We start from the raw sequence: 19,803 nt of genomic DNA, 5'->3' as shown, positions 1-19,803 counted from the left end.
ATTATTATTATTTATTTTATTCCTCTACCACAAATTGAGAAATATGGCTGTTTTTTTTAAAACCACCATTTTCAGAGAAAAAAGGCAACAATGCACATTTATTTGATCTCTTGTGTGCTTTTACCTTCAGAAAGCTGTGCATGCAGAACAAGATTTAGTACTTTTTCAGAAGACTAATACAGATGTCCTATGTTAAAATTTATATTGCAAAATTTACCACTTACTTGTAACTGCTACATGCCTGTTAGATTTTCCTTCATCTATAGTATCCATAACTTCATCTGGACTACATACAAAACGTTCAGTACAGCCCTTTGAAATATAAAACATCATGTGAGTAACAGGGATAAGAGATTTCAAAAGTGTTTTTACACCGCTTATTTTTATATCACCTTCACATAATACTCTGTTTTTGTCCTCATGAACAGAAAGATTGGTCTTCGAGACTGAAAGAGAAAAAAAGTATTAAAACAACTAAATTTTCTCTTCAGGAGGTAATGAGAGAGAGAGAGGAGAGAGAGAGGCAGGCTAGCTCCAACAAGCCTGCCTGGAAAAAGAAAAGCCCTCCCTTCATCCACATCTTGAGGGGGAGAGAGGCAGGCTGCTCCAACAGGCCTCTGAGATTGAAGCAGTTAAATGGCAAAAATGGGATCAAAGAGGTGCCGTATCTCCACCATGGGCAATTCCTGCTTTTCCATTCATCCCGTCAGAAAAGTCAGGCATCTGAGAAGGTTTGCGAGACAGAGAAATGCTGGGAATGACTCCGTCAGGATGGACCTCGAAGCGGGTGAGCGCCAGAATATATTGTTTTACAAAACAGCAAGGACCCTGACAGAACAGCAGAAGACCATAACTGACACCAGGAATTATCACTGACACAGGCTGCCTGAAGAAGAAGAGCCCTCCTCCAGTTCATCTGCCTTGTCCAGGCCTCAGAGGGAGAGAAATGCTGGACCTGATCCCTCCCCTCCACTATTTCCTTCTCCTTTGTGTCATGTCTTTTTAGATTGTAAGCCTGAGGGCAGGGAACTGTCTATTATCCCCTCTGTTGTAAGCCGCCCAGGTTCCCGTGACTGGGCAGCATATAAATAATCCTATTATTGTTGTTGTTGTTGTTCCTCAGAATAATTTTCTCTTAACTACTTTGTCCTAATATGGAGGCTTGGTTAACTCACTAACAGCTGTTAATAAACTTATGCCTCATAAATTTGTCTGACCTGCTTTAGAGATACACCCCTAGTAGTCATCACCATATTTGCAGCAATATCTCTAAAACACAATTATGAGTTACATGTAATATTTAATGTTACTAGTTATTAACATATTAATGACTAGCTTCTTCTCTTCATCTCACAGTTAGGTATTATGTGATTTCTTACGGAAAATGTTCCATCACATGTAGATTCTGTACATTTCTCCGTATCCTTACTGTGTGGAACTGTGAGAGGACATATACTCTTCAAAATGGAGCTGTAGCAGTATCAGCCATGTATATTAGTTTTCCTTTCCTAACACTGATGAATAACCACTCACTGCTATAGCATATCTGAGCGACTTTCAGTGAACTTTCCATTAGAGCATCAACTTCTCTTCACAGGTAGTCACAGCAAATACAGATCCGATGATATATATAAGTGGAGACATTTTTGCTCAAGTGTGTACTTGTCAATGTCATTTCAATTTGTCAGACTCTGACATATAGAGTACAGAATTCAGGTTATTTTATTAAATATATTTCCAATTCAAGTCAGCTGCACTGAACAAAAGCTAATAAACCTTGGCATGTGTTACTGATATTCCCCCAGCAGGCTACATTAGATCATTCTTTATCCAATAATCTGATATTTGGCCTGCTTTATCAGATTAATATACATTTCTGCTGTGTATATGAAGCTCTTTGAGTACTTAGAAATGCATCTCACACCTCCTACATACTAAGATACTACCCTCAAAGTGGTCTCACTATCATGCTCCTGCTCTCAGTCTTCCATTTGATTCTGAATACTTTGGTTCCATTACACCATATTGCCACATAAGTAGCAATAATTCTCCCTTAAAAGAAAAAAAATACATTTACTTACCATCTAAAAGGTCCCTTATTTTATCCAATAAATCAAAATATGATACCTGAAAGAAAACAAAAATCTTAGGACAACATAATATGTATTCCTTGTCCATATAGACAATTCAGCAGCAAATGGTATTACTGTGGACCTATTACTGCAGTGGAACTTATGACCCATCTGAAAATCTAATTTTATTATTGGCAACCAACTGACAATCATTACAGCTGAAACACAGTACATTGAACTCTTGGTACTGTGGGGTTTGGTTTCAAGACCCCAGAGATAACAAAATCCATAGATGCTCAACTATAAAATGGTGAAGTAAAGTGGTGTCCCTTAATAAAATGGTAAAATCAAGATTTGCTTTTGGATTTATATATTTTTTAAATATTTTCAAGTTGTGGATGGTTGAATCCATAGATAGGAGGACTGACAGTATACAATATTATAGTAGGGCTGGGCACTTGGGCCCTTCACAGGTTGCTGAACTTCAATTTCCATTGTCCCTTTCTATTAGCTATACTCAACGGAACTGAGAAAGTCACAGTTCAGCAGCATCCGGTGAGGCAACGTTGTGCAAAAGTTGTGGAACTTTTAAATTAAATTAAATTGGGACACATTCTCAGTTACAACTACTTTCAGTGTGGATTGAAAAAAATTACCTTAATATGAAACTCCAAATTTTCATCCATAGAAATAATTAATTGAAAATATCTTGCACTATCCTTGGAATGATCCCATTCCATCTGGATCATGTAGTTTCCCCTTAATATAGAAAAAATTGGGTTAATTCTTGCAAAGACTGAGTATTCCAAGCATTTAAAATATACTAAGAACATTTTTAAAATTATTTTTACAATTAATTCATAGCCCAACCTAACAGTAGGATGAAGTCCAAATCTAATAAATTGTCAGTCATTTCAACATTGGGAAGATTACCACAGGTTAATTCTCTCAGGGAAAATAATTGGATGTGCAAGCCAATGATTTATTTATTAGTCCGGAATTTAGGTTTGCCAATTAAATTACATTTACAACATAGTGCAAATAGTAAAACTCTTAAATGCTCAGTACTGAGTGGCTCATACACATTGTGCATGTGTATGTGCCTCCAAGTTGCCTATTGACTTTAGTGACCCCATGAGTTTCATAGGGTTTTCTTAGGCAGGATACTCGAGGTGGGTTTGCCAGTCCCTTCCTCTGAATACAGCTTACAGCATCTGGAATTCATTGGCGTCTCCCACCTAAATACTAAACAGGGCTGACTGAGTTAGCTTCCAAGATCAGAGAGTATCTTACTGGCAATACTTAAAATCAAGGAAAAATGTAAGGTTAGCATTTGGGTGACCTTCAGATATATATGATGCACACAAGAAGACCAAATGTATCACTAAATTATTTTGCCTCCAGCACGCTGCAAGGTAAAAAGCCAGAACATTCAGAAAAAGTTCTACATAAGAAACGTTATCCATGAACAATTAAAGAATAAAGGTACTCTTTAAGAAATAAAACTATTGGCCACCTCTCTCTCCCTCACCTTCTACTTGGCACCCCTTCCCACACCTATACTGCTCAAGTTAGGACCCTACAGCCTCGTCCTCCCGACCGCTGCCGAAGGAGGGCCTGGGGCAGCCTGGAGGCCTCTTGGCCTCCAGGCTGCTCCTGGCCTTTAAGAGTGGCGGCGGCGGTGGCGAGGAGGACGAGGCCAAGCTTCCTCCTCCTTGCCACGCGAAAGAGCCGGGTGCAGCCTGGAGGCTCTTGGCCTCCATGAGCAGCATCCGGCCTTTCCATCCCGGAGGTGGCAGCGCTACTAATTAAAAAGATTGTATGTACAGCTGTGTAAATTTACAGCACTCTCATAATAAAGGTTAAAATAATATATAATACGACGGAGCAGGTAAATAGGAGGGGAAGGGAGGGAGGGAGGGTAGACAATAGGTGGGAGGAGGAGAGGGACTTTTGTCCTCAATGCGGAGCGCCATTGGGGACAATGGACTTGAGCATACGCGGATTTTGGCATACGCGGGGTGGTCCGGAACGGATCCCCCCGTTACCAAGGGGACACTGTATCAGCCCATAACGCCTAGAAGTAAGCTAGGCAACATATAAAGTGAACATAAATTACTTTTTCTATTGGAACACTGAGGTGTCTACCCAATGAAATGACATCTAAGATGGTTGTGATCAACAGTAACATTATGTAAATTAATTTGTAAAGTTGTGTAAATTTCAATTACTAAATAAAAGTATTCCAATTTTAATTTGAAGTCACAAAAAAAAAGGTTTATTTCATCTATATGCATTTTGAGCATCTGTAAGCGGTAAGTTTCCCACAAGCACTATAGCTATACTGTATTGTTATAATGTAACATTTATGTATAAGATTTAACTGATTATAACACAATATGTGCATCATATATATCTGAAGGTCCCCCAAATGCTAACTTACTTTTTCGTTTGATTTTTAGTGATTAATTGCGTACAATCCACTACTATAGTAATATGGACAAAAATTTTTAATCTGGGATTAACATTTTCCTTCCACATCTTCCCCCCTCCCCTAACTCTCAAATGGTATCTCTACGGTTTGAGCATTGGACTATGCCTCTGGACACCAAGTTTGACTGCCAATGAAAACCCACTGGGTAAAGTTAGGCAAGGTCAGTCTCTCAACCTCAGAGCAAGGTAAATCCCCCTGAACAAAGCTTTCCCAAACAAACATGTGATAAATTTGCCTTAGTCAGAAATTACTTGAAAGCCCCAGAAATTACTTGAAAGCACACAGCAACAAGAACCACTTTGAGCCCTACACACAGAGTTTCATATGTATAAAGAACTGAGGACAATCTCTTACTCCATAGTGTGGTCTTCCCAGATGACGTTTGCCCATAAGCAAATTTGTACCATTGTATCCCTCAAGTACATCTAGGATAAAAGGAAATACACACTATGACAATATTTTCTAAAAGCTCATGTGAAGTATCCCTCTTAAACAATGTGTTTCCAGACTTTCTGACAAGTCTTTCTGCAAGGACCTCAGTATACTATTTGCAGTACAGGAACTCTTCACTCCCCAGGGTCCTAACCCATTGCTAATCCAAGTAGGTAAATGCACGGAGTTCTTGCTGAATGGTAAATAAACACTTATTAAATCTTTTATTCAATGACACTGATCTAGTGATGACTGCAATTGGATTAGACTTGGACATGTGGAAGGAAGGAAGAAATCACCAGATATTACTCATACAGATTTACTATACAGTTACTCATTACAGTTTCGGCTGGATTGGGGCCAGGGCAAACAACAGATTCCTAGCCCCAATCCTATCAGATTATGCCCCAAAAAGGAGCAGATAAGATCTGCTCTTTTTGGGGTGGAAAAAAGCTGCCCCTTCTACCAAAGAGTCAGCTTTTCCTCCCAAAAAGCCGGCTCTGAAAAAAATGGCATCTAAACACCATGCCCCCAAGCAGGAGAGAAGCCGCCGGCATGTAATCGCCAGCCCAGCTTTGTTTGGCCTGGCGGCATGTAAACACATTTGCCAAGCCAGCGCCAAGCAGGACTAAATGGACCGTCTGTTTCAGTCCATAGAGAAACAATGTCTTCTCCAATTGTGCTAGTATCCCATATCAGAGTTCCAGAAGAAGGTTAATTAAGCATGGCTGGGTAGTCCTTCAACTTGCACTTGGGTGCAGTATAGGCATGCATTCAGCCAACACAGGATTATCATGGGGAAGCAAACTCAGACTTTACAATTACTAGGTGTCTTACTAAATCCCTGAAATCCACAAATAAAGCCAGAAGCAAAAAGACATGCATTACTTTGATACTTGGGGCTGTTGCTCAGCACCAAGATTTGCTTTAATTATCATACTAAAATAAAATAATTTCACACTACTTTTCCACAATACAACCCACTATTGGTTACCCCAAGCTTTCCTGTTGCGACTATTGAACACTGGAATCTCAAAACTACTGCAAATCACCAACTGATCTTCCGCAGATCCCTATTCAGCTTCTGCCTACCCACAGAAAAGATGAAATCCCCTTCCCATAAGAGGTTACATGATTCTCGATATTCTTCAAAATTCATAGACTGAAAAAATTGAGGCTGAACAGTGAGATTTAAGAACCAAAGCCATTCCTCTCAACACCTGAATGTACTGTCTTCTGTCCTTGCTGGAATTACCTCAAAATCACAAGTAAGGATAAAATGGATAAGAAATTATGTCCAAAACTCAATTTGTCACTCATTTCTGATGTGCATGTGTGTATGCACATGTATATTAAGTACTCACCTTTGACAATCTTTTTGCACAGTCATTATATACTTGCTCCTGTGAGTATGTGACTGGAACACACGATCAAATGCATAAGGTTTAGACTAGGGGGGAGAAAGAAAGAAAGAGAACAGTTAGACCAGACTCTTAGAGCATCTAGTCAATGTGGGTCTTAGTAACCCTACTGACTCCAGCTAATGTAAAGTTGGTTCTCCTACATTCATAAAGACATTTAAAAGCTATATTTTCTTTTCAACCTGTTGAAACAGATCCCAGTTAGTCTCAAGATAATCAGAAGAACAAACCACTCGTAATAATTGTATCAAAAAAGGATGAAGCCACCAAGGTGTTATTTTTGCTTGACTTTCAACAAAGGATTCCAGGTAGGGACGCAGCTGGCGATCGCCGAAGCTGATAACAGGTGCTCTGACCGCCCCACCTGAGATGTAAGGTGGAGCGACGAGTCAAGGAGCACCCCCAGACTGCGTACCGAGCCTTCACAGGAGCTGATCCCGTCAGGACAGGGGACCACCGCCATCCCTGGCCAGGGGAACTATCACGGCACCTCCGTTTTCTCTGGATCAGACTGGTTGGTTTTCCCTCATCCAGCCCATACCGACTCCGACAGGCCACGAGAGGAGGATGCCTCCCCAGTCACTGCATCAGTCAGGACATAGGAAAGACTATTTGGGTTGTCATCAGCGTATTGTAACCCGCGCCCCATGTCTCGGATGATCTCTCCAGCGGTTTCATGTAAATGTTAAAAAGCATGGAGAAGAATGGTCCTTGAGGGACCCCAGATATATGGGCCCTCTTATCGGAGCACACGTCTCCCAGCGCACCATCTAGACCTCCAGAGAGGTAGGACGAACCCCTGGAGGCAGTGCCCCCGATTCCCACCTCTGCCAGGCGCTCCGAAGGATACCATGGTCTATTGTATGAAAGCCGCTGAGATGTTCAAGAGCACCACAGGGACACGCTTCCCCGTCAATGCCCAGCGGAGATCTCGACCAAGGCGACCATGCCGTCTCAACCCCGTGCCTGCCCGAAAGCCAGTTTGAATGGGTCCAGATCCGTTTCATCCAAGATCGATTGAAGCTGGATTGCAACCGCCCTCTCGATCACCTTCCCCAAAAAGGCAAAGCGAACTGGCCGATAATTATTATGCATCAGGGGTCGAGGAGGGCTTTTTAACAGCTGTTTTATGGCCAATTTTAGCTGGATGGAATTGCCCGTCCCTCAAGATGTGTATTTATAATCCGGTGTAACATGAAGTTACAACCGGTCCCCCCTGAGCGCTAGCCATGAGGGACAGGGATCGAGAGAGCGGTTGTCTTCGAACGCTTCTAAGGATCTTGTCCACATCTGTACTAACCGACTCAAACTGATCCGTTATGGAGTCCACGAGGCTCTGGACGCCTTACTCTGGATTCTGCCCTATGCCGCGTTAAGACCCTCGCTTATCCGAGAGGTTTATCCGGAAGAAGTTGTTAAATTGGTCACAGCAGGCCTTAGCAAGGATTGGTTCTTGGGCAAGGGGGAGCTGAGTTAGCTCCCTGAACCCTGAACACTCTGCTGGACGCGACTCCACGGACGCAACGAGCACCATAGAGCCTCTCCGTGATAATCTTACTCCCTCTTTTCCTTCATTTTATCAAACTAAAAAGTCAACTACTTACCTGATCTACAGAACTACATATCTACGTCAATTTGTTCCAGAATTCATAGTCAAACCCACTCAAAGCAAATTAAACTTGAATCATAGTATATTACAGTTCTAGAAAGTGATAACGCCTTAGATACACCACAATCTCACCAAGAAGTCTGAACAGCAGACAAACACACAACACAATTAATTGACATCTATTAGTTCTTGGAACACCTCTTGATGAAATACTGACTGTTTTTTGACAACGATGAAATTAATGTATCAATGTTACATAGTCAAATAACTACTTCATGATTATATGAAAAGATCCTTAACTAATGAACCAGGGACTGAAGCACTGGTGTTATGTGACTGGCCCTGGGTATGCCAGTGACCAGTCTGGCTGCCATATTCTGCACTAGTTGTAGCTTCCGGGTATGGTACAAGGGTTGCCCCATGTAGAGCGCATTGCAGAAATCCAATCGAGAGGTTACCAGAGCATGTACTACCGTTTCAAGGTTCCTCCGGTCCAGGTAGGGACGTAGCTGGCGAATCAGCCGAAGCTGATAACAGGTGCTCCTGACCGCCGCGTCCACCTGAGATGTAAGGTGGAGCGACGAATCAAGGAGCACCCCCAGACTGCGTACCAAGTCCTTCACAGGAAGCGTGATCCCGTTCAGGACAGGTGGAACCACCGCCATCCCTGGGCCAGGGGAACCTATCACGAGCACCTCCGTTTTCTCTGGATTCAGACTGAGTTGGTTTTCCCTCATCCAGCCCATTACCGACTCCAGACAGGCCACGAGAGGAGAGATGCCATCCCCAGTCACTGCATCAGTCAGAGACATAGAGAAGACTATTTGGGTGTCATCAGCGTATTGATAACCCCGCGCCCCATGTCTCCGGATGATCTCTCCCAGCGGTTTCATGTAAATGTTAAAAAGCATGGGAGACAGAATGGCTCCTTGAGGGACCCCAGATATATGGGCCCTCTTATCGGAGCACACGTCTCCCAGCTGCACCATCTGGAACCTCCCAGAGAGGTAGGACCGGAACCACTGGAGCGCAGTGCCCCCGATTCCCACCTCTGCCAGGCGCTCCAGAAGGATACCATGGTCTATGGTATCGAAAGCCACTGAGATGTCCAAGAGCACCAACAGGGACACGCTTCCCCTGTCAATGCCCAGACGGAGATCATCGACCAAGGCGACCATGGCCGTCTCAACCCCGTAGCCTGCCCGAAAGCCAGTTTGAAATGGATCCAGATAATCCGTTTCATCCAAGATCGATTGAAGCTGGATTGCAACCGCCCTCTCGATCACCTTCCCCAAAAATGGCAATAGCGAAACTGGCCAATAATTATTATGCATCAGGGGGTCGAGGGAGGGCTTTTTTAACAGCGGTTTTACTATGGCCAATTTTAAGCTGGATGGAAATTGCCCGTCCCTCAAAGATGTATTTATAATCCGGTGTAACAATGAAGTTACAACCGGTCCCCCCTGAGCCGCTAGCCATGAGGGACAGGGATCGAGAGAGCAGGTTGTCTTCCGAACGCTTCTAAGGATCTTGTCCACATCATCGGTACTAACCGACTCAAACTGATCCAGTTTAATGGAGTCCACGGAGGCTCTGGACGCCTCTACTCTGGATTCTGCCCTAATGCCGGCGTTAAGACCCTCGCTTATCCGAGAGGTTTTATCCGCGAAGAAGTTGTTAAATTGGTCACAGCAGGCCTTAGAAGGTTCAAGATCTGGTTCGGGGCAGGAGGGAGCTGAGTTAGCTCCCTGACTACCCTGAACAACTCTGCTGGACGCGACTCCACGGACGCGACACGAGCACCATAGAATGCCTCTCCGTGATAATCATTACTCCATCTTTTCCTTCATTTTATCCAAACTAAAAAGTCAACTACCTTACCTGATCTACAATGAACTACATATCTACGTCAATTCTGTTCCCAGAAATTCATAGTCAAACCCACTCAAAGCAAAATTAAACTTGAATCATAGTACTGATTACAGTTCTAGAAAGTGATAAACGCCTTAGATACCACAAAATCTCACCAAAGTCACTGAACAAGCAGACAAAAATCACAACACAATTAATTGACATCTATTTTGTAGTTTCTTGGAACACCCTCTTGATGAAATACTGTACTGTTTTTCTGACAACAGGATGAAATATTAATGTATTCAATGTTTACATAGTCAAATAACTACTTCATGATTAATATGAAAAGATTCCTTAACTAATGAACCAGGGACTGCCACAAGTATCACTTTAATATATGTATTTTTTTCTTTAAGATCAAACACAGCTAAGTAAAATGTACGTCAAGCCCCACACATTACAATTTTAATGTGTCTTTCAATAATACATAGAATTTAAAGTGATCAGCTTTAGATGGTCATGTTCAAGCCATTTAAACTTACACATGCAACCCAAGTGCTCATCATATTGTGGACTAAAACTTACACAACTGCTGACCACCCAGTCATGCTACTTAGGGCCAGTGGGAATCATAATTCAATTTGTACAGAATAGCAATTGAATATCAAACAAGCTGAAAGTAAGTCTTATTTATGCTGATACTGTCTAGAAAAGCCTTCCATTAATTAATTCTGAGTGCCTCTTTGCAGAACTCAGGACCAAGACAGAAGATTCCAGTAGGTTTCCTTGGATGGTTGATGTCAGCTACCTGGGCTGGAGAATATTACTGTGATTCCTTAAGGGCAACACCAAATTGAGGTTGTCCCTTTGGGAGTGGCACAAGGGGAAAAGCTAGTTTTCCTGCTAGGGGTCAGACGTCCCTGGAATACTGATAACACCCAACTCTATTACTCCTTTTCACCTAATTCTCAGGAAGCTGCTTCCAAACTGAACCAATGCACAATGTCTGTAATGGACTAGGTGAAGGAAAACAAATAGAAGCTTAAGTCAGACAGACAAGACAGAGGTGTGCCTGATCAGTCAAACGACAGATCTAGGAACAGAAATTCAGCCTGTGCGAGCTAGGATTACACCTGCACTGAGACACAGGTTTGCAGTTTGGGTGTACTCTTAGACACAGACTCAAGCCTGGAGGGCCAGGTTTATGTGGTGACCATTTACACAGTTAAATCTATGGCTAAGGCTACTCCTGTTCCTGGACATGTTTGATCTTACCACAGTGACACATGGCTCCTTACATCCATTTGGATTAACGTAGTGCAACTGTATTCCCCATTATCATGTATGGATGTGAGAGCTATACAGTTAAGAAAATGGACAAAAAGACAATAAATTCATTTGAGATGTGGTGCTGGAGAAGAGTGTTGAGGATACCATGGACAGCAAAAAAGAACAAAAACAGACCAATCCTGAAATTTCCCTGGAGGCAAAAATGACTAAACTGAGGTTGTCATACTCTGGCCATGTCATGAGAAGGCATGAATCACTAGAAAAGACATTAATGTTAGGAAAGGTGGAGGAAAGTAGAAAGAGAGAAAGACCACTTGCTAGATGGATGGATTCAATTAAGGAGATCACTAGTATGAATGCTCCTCCTAATAGTGAAGTGGAATTTCTTTTCCCATAGCTTGCATCCATTGTTCCGTGTTCTAGTCTCTGGAGCAGCAAAAAATAAGCTTGCTCCATCCTCAATGTGACACCCATTCAAATACTTAAACAGGGCTATCATATCACTTATTAACCACCTCTTCCTCAGCCTAAACATACCCAGCCCCCTTAGTGTTTCCTCATAAGGCATGGTTTCCAGAAGCCTCATCTTTTTGGTCCCCCTCCTCTGGACACGCTCCAACTTGCCAACATCCTTTTTAAATTATGGTGCCCAGAACTGGACACAGTGAGGCCTGACCAAAGCAGAATAGTGTTTGGTTTCCATGGCCCGGCAGGGATTTGAACCTGTCTCCAGAGTCTTAATCCAATGCTCAAACCACTAGACCATGTTGGTTCTCATGGTTGAAATACTAAACTTTAAAAAGCAGGTGGCCAGTAAAGAAATATGATGACAACACAGGTTTTGTTTCTGCTAGAATTAAGCATCAAGGAAAGTCTTCACTAAGTTAGTGATTTTTGAATTGGGTTCTGCAGAACCCACACAACACATATGTTCTAGGAGAAATCTGGGGTGTTTAGACAACCTTTATGTCTGACAGGAAAGGTGAGCCAAGACTCAAGGAAACTGCTGATTCAAAATTCTGTCCAAACTTTCAAGTGGTACTTCTTCAGCATTATCGTTTACTATCCCTTCATCCCATACACAAAGAGTTAGTGAAATCTCAAAATTCTGACTGGTAAAGCACATTGCTGAATCCATTCTGCATCTTCATCTACAGGAATTAACAGATTTATCACTGCCAGCCGTAGTTATCCAAGGTTCACATGTATGATTACCAGAATGCCAGCAGCAATTGTAGGTCTTTCTGATCCTGTTTAACACAATGGCAGTGGATCACTTCAGAACTGCTTCAAAGAAGCTCCAAATGGAACTTATTCATCTTCTCAGAAGGACTGGGGTTTCAGAGAGGGGTTGGGGCTTCAGCAAGCCATACAAGGAGGCCTCATGATCCAACTTCAGCATGTGGGGTGGAGGTTTCCTATTATTACTTTAGGAAGTTACCTGTTTAGATCCAAGAGTCCAAATATTATTTATTTAGCTGAAGGTTATTACAGCTTCACCTGCAGCTATAATAAACGTAAAGGACGTTTAAGAGCATGATGTAGTGGTTTGAGTGTTGGATTATGACTCTGGAGACCAGGGTTCAACTCCCAGCTCACACAATGGGTGACCTTGGCCAATTCACATGCTCTCAGCCTTGGGAGGGTGGCAATGGCAAACCTCCTCTGAACAAATCTTGCCAGAAAACCCCAGATAGGTTCACGTTCAGGTTGCCATAAGTCAGAAATGACTTGAAGGAACACAACAACAGCAACAACAATAAAGTTTAAGTTATGTATTTCACTGGAAAATATAAATAGCAATTTGCAAAGTGGGATGAAACAAACTAACAGAGCTAGAACTGATATATGAAAAAAGAGATAGATGCAACATTATGAGAATTTTTTAAACGAAAGGGCAAAGAACTGTATGTAGAAAGAGGCAGAAAAGCAAATACAGAGATATGAGCAGGGTCTGGACAAGGAAGGTAGCGTTTTTAACAAGAGTGTTCAATAGATTTCAGATAAGAGAAAGAGATAGATTTATTTTTGCCCTAGAGCAATAGGTTACTGGCTCAAACCCAAACTTCTCTATTTCTATTCCAATTCCTAGTTGCAGAGGCTCAAATACTTTTTATTTTATTGCTCACTAATATCAAGATACTTTTTAAACGACGCATCATCATCTCCCTCATCATCTGGAGGCTATATTATGGACTGCATGCCAATAAGTATGACCTATATGGAATTACTCTTCCTCGTCCAAGGCTTGGGGAGGACACAATGCATTCTTTAATCCCTTGGAAGTCTGCCATATGTTTTATAGCCTTTATATTGTTCCTCTTCACAGCAGGCACTGGAAATAAGGTTACTGTAATTCATGTTTTGCATACGGTAACAGAAAAGAGATACTGGATTTCTACAGCCCATAGCTGAGATGGGATTTGAATCAAAACTCAAACCTAACACAGCTGGCAGCAAGTCCCTCCAATAAACACTGAAATATCTGGCCCAGCATTTTTGTGCCACTGACAATACTGCTCTTCCATATTTTTTCACATAGCTCACCCAAACCAAAAAGATAGGGTTTTAGCCTGTACCACGCTTCTAACTACTTCTGCAAATAGAAATAAGTTTATAACCAAGGCATCCAAAAACAATGAAGAGGCATACTAGGCCTCTTCAGTGAAATGAACCACGGGTCCAAAACACACCTCAGAAATAGTCCAGTTTGAGACCGCTTTAACTGCCCTGGCTCAGTGCTAGGGAATCCAGGGGATTGTAGTTTATTTTGGCACCAGAGACCTCTGACAGAGAAGGCCAAATATCTCACAAAACTACCATTCCCAGAATTCCTTGGCAATGAGCCAGGGCAGTTAAAGCTGTCTCAAACTGGATTATTTCTGCAGTGCGTTTCGGACCATGGAGGCTTGCAATGGCTTGTTATAGAATGATAAACCTATTCACTGTTTAGTGAGCCAATTACTAATAATCTAGTCCATTCTCATGTGAAGAATGCTGAGCATAATCTCAGTATAAGCCGAGTAAAATTATATACAGCCAAGGAATCTTCTGAAATTTTGAATGATAAATATAACCTTTCAGTTCAGAAAACTGTTTAACAAAATTATTTGGGAGATGCCAAATGCTGTTCTTGAGATATCAGAGGTGGGATTGAAAGACACAGCCTGAAGACCAACAAGAAAGGCTATTAGAATCAATTTTTTTAAAAAAGGACTCCAGATTTAGGATGACATTATAGGGGTTTTAATCCATGGATTTGAGCATCCACGGTTTAAAAATAATTTAAAAATATAAAAATTCCAAATAGCAAGCCTTGATTTTACCATTTTATATAAGGGATACCCTTTTACTAACTTACTCCATGTAATGGGACTTGAGCATCCATGGATTTTGGACAAGGGGCAGAACCAAAGCCCAGTGGATACCAAGGGTCCACTGTACAAAGCATTTCCTTCAGAAGGGAAAAGGTTTTTTAAAACTTACCTCCCCAAAATTACAGGACTATTAAGTGAGCTGTCAAATTGACACTAGTTGTTTTACCAATGCAATTCATTTCTCCAGAGCTTCTGTCATTATTCTCTATCTTGAATATTTTTTGCAAAGTGATGGCTTGTTTTCAAAGTATTTAAGCATCAACCACTGATTCAGTCACAGAACACTTTTATTCTAAAAATACAAGCTTTTCCTTTGGGAGAAAAATACTAATAAATAATGCTTTGAAAGTATTCTTGTGTGTCAGTTTCATCAATGTTTCAAAATATAAAAACTTAATGGAAAGAGACTTGTGTTTTTATTATTCTCCCTCTATCAGTAGTAACTTGTATAACGTGCTAGATGTTTTAAGGCTTTACAATGTACAAACAACCTTATTAAATTGTTTTGTTTAAAGTGTACCTGTCAGGTTTAAAGGATGATTATCAGTCATTTGACTAATATAAGAAATCCAGAGTTATTCACATTTAGAGCAGACCAAGTAAAATTATTGGAACAAGTATGTCAGACTCAAGTTCATCTCCACTGATTTTAATATGTCTACTCTGTGTCTGGATCTAACCCAATGCAGTTTCTGCTTAAATATCTGCAGTATGTTTTCAAGCCAACTTGCCTGATACTGTTTTACAGTCTGGCCACCACCTCAATGTATAGAGACACTTCAGGTGCATTGGTTTGTTGTTTTTCAAGTTCCCAATTATCTAAATACTCTCAAGGCACCAGTTCCTGTCTATTCTTGGAAACTAAACAAGGTTACCTATGGTTAATACTTGGATGGGAAACCACCAAGAAATACCAGGTGTTGTAGGCTGTATTTCAGATAAAGGAAATGGCAAAACCATTCCTGAGTAATCCTTGCCTAAGAAAACCCTATGAAATTCATGGGGTTTCCATTAGTTGACAGGCAACTTGAAGGCACACACACAGTCTCTGAGTACCAAAATGTGCTACATCATTTTTCAAAAGCCATTATTCCTGTGACATTTGTTTCTACATCCAGCAGGGATGGTTATGGCCCACCTAATGCAAATTAATTGTTTCTCAGAAGGACATATACATACAGTATTGCTGAAGTAGAACTACTGTATCTACCTTAGCACAAAAGTATCAGTTGCTATCATCTTGGGAGTGGAGAGTGAACTGTGAAACTGTCAAGACAATTCATGCAGACTGTTGAACCGTCACTGCCAGCATTTTCTGCTTTTAATTTTTTCTGAAGCATCACTGCCGACAATCCTACCTCTCAACCACACGCACTGCATATATACTGAAAAACTGGGTACGATTACATGCATTTTACAAAGTAGGCTACCCTACTTGAGAGCTTACAGTTTACTAGGTAACACTTTGTTGTCTTTGCTACTGAAGATCTTTTGCAAAACAGCTTCCCCTCCCCAGCACACAGTGTTTTTAGGCCTGCAACCCTGTCATGTACGGATGATAGAGCTGGATAGTGAAGAAAGCTGATAGGAAGAAAATCAGCTTATTTGAGAAATGCACTGAGAATACTGTGGATGGTCAAGAAGTTGAACAAATGGGTCCTAGAACATATTAAGCCAGCACTATCCCTGGAAGCCAAAATTACTAAACTGAGGCTGTTGTGCTTTAGCCACATCAGGAGAAGAAATGAATCATTATTTAAAAAAAAATGATGGTGGAAGGTAGTAGAAAGAGAGAAAGACCCCATGTCAGATGGTTAGACTAGTTCAGGGAGTTCATAGACCTGTGCCTGCAGGACCTGAGTAGAGCAGATGGAGACAAGAAGTCTTAAAGATGTCTCATCCACAGGGTCACCATGAGCAGAAGAACTTGACTCCAGGGCAGTTAACACCAACAGAAAACCCTGTGTTGAGCCAGCATGGTCTGGTGGTTTCAGCACTGGACTACAACTCTGGAGACCAGGGTTTGATTCTCTGCATGAGCGTAAAAACCCACTGGGTGACTCTGGCAAGTCACACCATCTCAGCCTCAGAGGATGGCAATGGCAAACTCCCTCTGAACAAACTTGCCAAGAAAGCCCCATGTTAGGTTCACCTCAAGGTCACCATAAGCCAAAGGTCACCATAAGTCAACAATTACTTGGAGACGCACAATAACAAATGCCCACTCAGCAACTGATGTTCATGAAATCATTTAAATTCTTCTCTCCCTCTAAAATTTTATCTGTATGTATATCCTACATTAAAAAAAAAAGGGTGACACAGATGACAGCTTTCGCAGTCACTTCATCTGCCACAAAGTAATCAAATTACAGTGGGCCCTTGGTATCCAATGGGGTTTGGTTCCAGGAATCCTTGCGGATGCCAAAACCAGTGGATACTCAAATCCCATCAAATGCAATGGCACACAAACATTGCCCCTTGTATAAAATGACAAAATACAGGTTTGCTTTTTGGAATGTGTGTGTGTGTGTGTGTGTGTGTGTGTGTGTATATAGTACTTTCAAACCATGAAATATATAGTGGGCCCTAGGGTTTGGTTCCAGGACACCCCTGTGGAGACCAAAACCTGCACATGATCCAAGTCCTATTAAATGCAACGGTGTACCTTAAATAAAATGGCAAAATCAAGGCTTGCTTTTTGGAATTTATATATATTTTTGAACGTTGTCAAACCCCAGAGAGTTGAATCTGTGGAGACTGAGGGCCGACTGTATTTGGGGATGTGGCCCCGGATGGCCAGCTCTCTGGGGCACAGCCTCCTTTAAGCTCTCCTTTCCTTGAGCAGCCGCAACACCAGCTGATTTGGGTTATTGTTGTCTGATTTTGGTTATTGTTGTTGTGTGATTTTGTTGTTGTGGTGTGTCTTCAAGTTGTTTCCGGCTTATGGCAACCCTAAGGTGAAGCTGTCATGGGGTTTTCTTGGCAGATTTCTTCAGAGGGGGTTTGCCATTGCCATCCTCTGAGGCCAAAGCGATCCTTGTCCAATGTCACCCAGTGGGTTTCACACCTGCTCCCCCAAAAAACCTCAAGCTCTGCTTTGTTCCCTAATAACAGTTTTTCCCCCTCGACTGATTTCGTCCCATTCAAGTTCACAGCCCAGGTTGACCAGGCATCCTCCTTTCCCAGGACATGTCCTCCATTTCAACCTTCCCTCCAGTTAGAATTTCAAAGCATCCTCCAATTTTATCAGGGCAAAAAAGCATTAATTTCCATTTATATTGTTGTTTTTTAGTTGTTATTGTGTCGTGTCAAAGGAGGACAAGAACCGTAAAACGGAGGGCGTTTCAAAACAGAAGCTAAAAACACTGATGTAAATATAAATCCATGCGCCTTAGCCCTGGAGGACATGGAGGACCTTTGGGGATCCCTCCTGGGCAGAAAGGGAGGACATGAGCAATATAAACCCCTCCTAGAAACGTAAGCTGCTTTTCAGCCCTGCCCAAAATGGAGGACCTTATGGAGGACGTGACCAAAATAAAACCTCCTCCTAGGAATGTAAATCCTTTCTTCTCAAAGAGGACCTTATGGAGGACATGACCAACCAATAAACCCCTGCTAGAAACGCTACGCTCCTGCTTCTCAGCCCTGCCCAAAATGGAGGACCTTGGGGCAGAAAGGGTTGAAATGAGAAAAGGGGGGGGACCCCGGAGCCTAGAAAGGAAGAGGTAAAATGGCATGAACGGGGGGGCTCTGCAATGGCTGGAGAATGAAGCCGAGGCGGAGAGGGAAGGGCGGAGGGCCGGCGGCGCCCATCGTCCTCCCTCCCTCCCCGGGCCCTCCTCCTCTCTCACTCACCGCGATGACGACGGTGTCCTCCCCCTGGAACTTGGCGATGTACTTGTCTCCGCGGGAGACCTCCGAGTCGTTGAGGGGCCTGAAGCGACACATCACTTTGATGTTGCACTCCGCCGGGTCCGCCATCTTAGGCCCTCGCCTCCTCCGCCTCCCTCACCAGCCTCGGCCGCACTCCTTCTTCCCCTTCCCCTTCCCCTCTCCGGCCAACACCCTCAGGAGGCCGCCACGGCCGCTCCTCGCCACAACGGAGGGCTGCTGCTGCTGCTACTCCGCCCAGGCAGAGGCCTCCTCCCTCGCTCACTTCCTTTCCAATATGGCAGCCATGGCGGCGGAGGCAGCGGCACCTGCAGCCGGCGAGCTAAGCCCCGCCCCTTTCTCCGCGAATCGGGGAGGGGCCAACGGAGGTGACGTCACCCTCTGCAGAGCGTGCCGCCTACCGCGCAGGCGCACAGTCGCGTCCGAAGTCGGTCAGTGGCATCAGAGAGGGAGAGAGGGGGAAAAAGGAGGAAAGGGACTGTAGTGCGCACGCGCGTACAAGGGAAAACAAGGCCGCTGACAGAGAGGCGGGGTGCGCACGCGCGCGCGGACAGTTTTAAAGCGCCGTTTGTTCCGCTTGGTCTGGCTGCCCCTCCTGTTGGATTCTGGGATTTGTAGTTTAGTAAAAGGGCGTTTGGAATCCCCACACAGACTGCTCTTAGGCCTCGCTGAACTGCAAGCCCCAAAATGCAACGGGAGGCTGTTTAAGCGGAATGGCAGCGCTGTAATAATAATAATAATAATAATAATAATAATAATAATAATAATTTTTATTATTTATATAGCGCTATTCCAAAGATCATAGTCAGCTAATTAGCAAGTAAGAGCGTAGTGCGGCAATGCGGTTAAAGATGATTATTGACATGATCCTGCTTTCCCCTGCTGTTGGGACACAAAGCGAGATAGGCCTTGAAAAGGCACTGATGTAATTCAAGGGCCAAAATAAAGCTGCTTTGGGTCACTTTGTTGGTCTGCTGCTCAAACGACACAGGCATCTTAAGAGGGCGGAAGCTGAGCCAAAGCTGCGCTCCTGTCCTTAGGACTGAAGGGTGGCTTTGGCAGGGCTTCTGGCCTCTTTGGACGCATGCATCGTTTAAACAGCATACCTCCAAAGGGACCCGAAGCAGCTTTATTTTGGCCTCTCTGTTCAGGCCTAAAAACATGCCAACAGTGAGCATTTGGTCCAGGCCTCAGAGGGAGAGAGGAACCACGGGACTTATTCCCCTTCTCCCTTTGTGTCGTGTCTTTATAGATCCTAAGCCTGAGGGCAGGGAACCCTCTAATTAACTGTCTGTAATCTGCTCTGAGAGAGAGCCTTTCTGGCTGAAGAGCGGGGTATAAATACGGTTTCACCCACTGCCTG

General features: G+C 43.0%; 1 protein-coding gene across 1 annotated transcript in view; it reads right to left on the bottom strand.

The window, feature by feature from the left end:
• The window catches only part of KIF5B (kinesin family member 5B), a 47,963-nt gene extending 29,187 nt beyond the window's left edge, over nucleotides 1-18,776 (bottom strand). The window contains 12 exon segments of the mRNA XM_042474607.1: nucleotides 225-312; nucleotides 393-402; nucleotides 404-446; nucleotides 2,082-2,127; nucleotides 2,729-2,769; nucleotides 2,772-2,801; nucleotides 2,804-2,831; nucleotides 4,904-4,965; nucleotides 4,968-4,991; nucleotides 6,359-6,406; nucleotides 6,409-6,448; nucleotides 18,405-18,776. Of these exon segments, the coding sequence (XP_042330541.1) occupies nucleotides 225-312; nucleotides 393-402; nucleotides 404-446; nucleotides 2,082-2,127; nucleotides 2,729-2,769; nucleotides 2,772-2,801; nucleotides 2,804-2,831; nucleotides 4,904-4,965; nucleotides 4,968-4,991; nucleotides 6,359-6,406; nucleotides 6,409-6,448; nucleotides 18,405-18,530 (586 nt within the window). The 5' untranslated portion in view covers nucleotides 18,531-18,776.
• Nucleotides 18,777-19,803: the final 1,027 nt, after the last annotated feature.

This window comes from Sceloporus undulatus, chromosome 6 (genome assembly GCF_019175285.1).
Source record: "Sceloporus undulatus isolate JIND9_A2432 ecotype Alabama chromosome 6, SceUnd_v1.1, whole genome shotgun sequence".
Classification (NCBI taxonomy): Eukaryota; Metazoa; Chordata; class Lepidosauria; order Squamata; family Phrynosomatidae; genus Sceloporus; species Sceloporus undulatus.
This window is presented reverse-complemented; position numbering and strand designations above follow the sequence as displayed.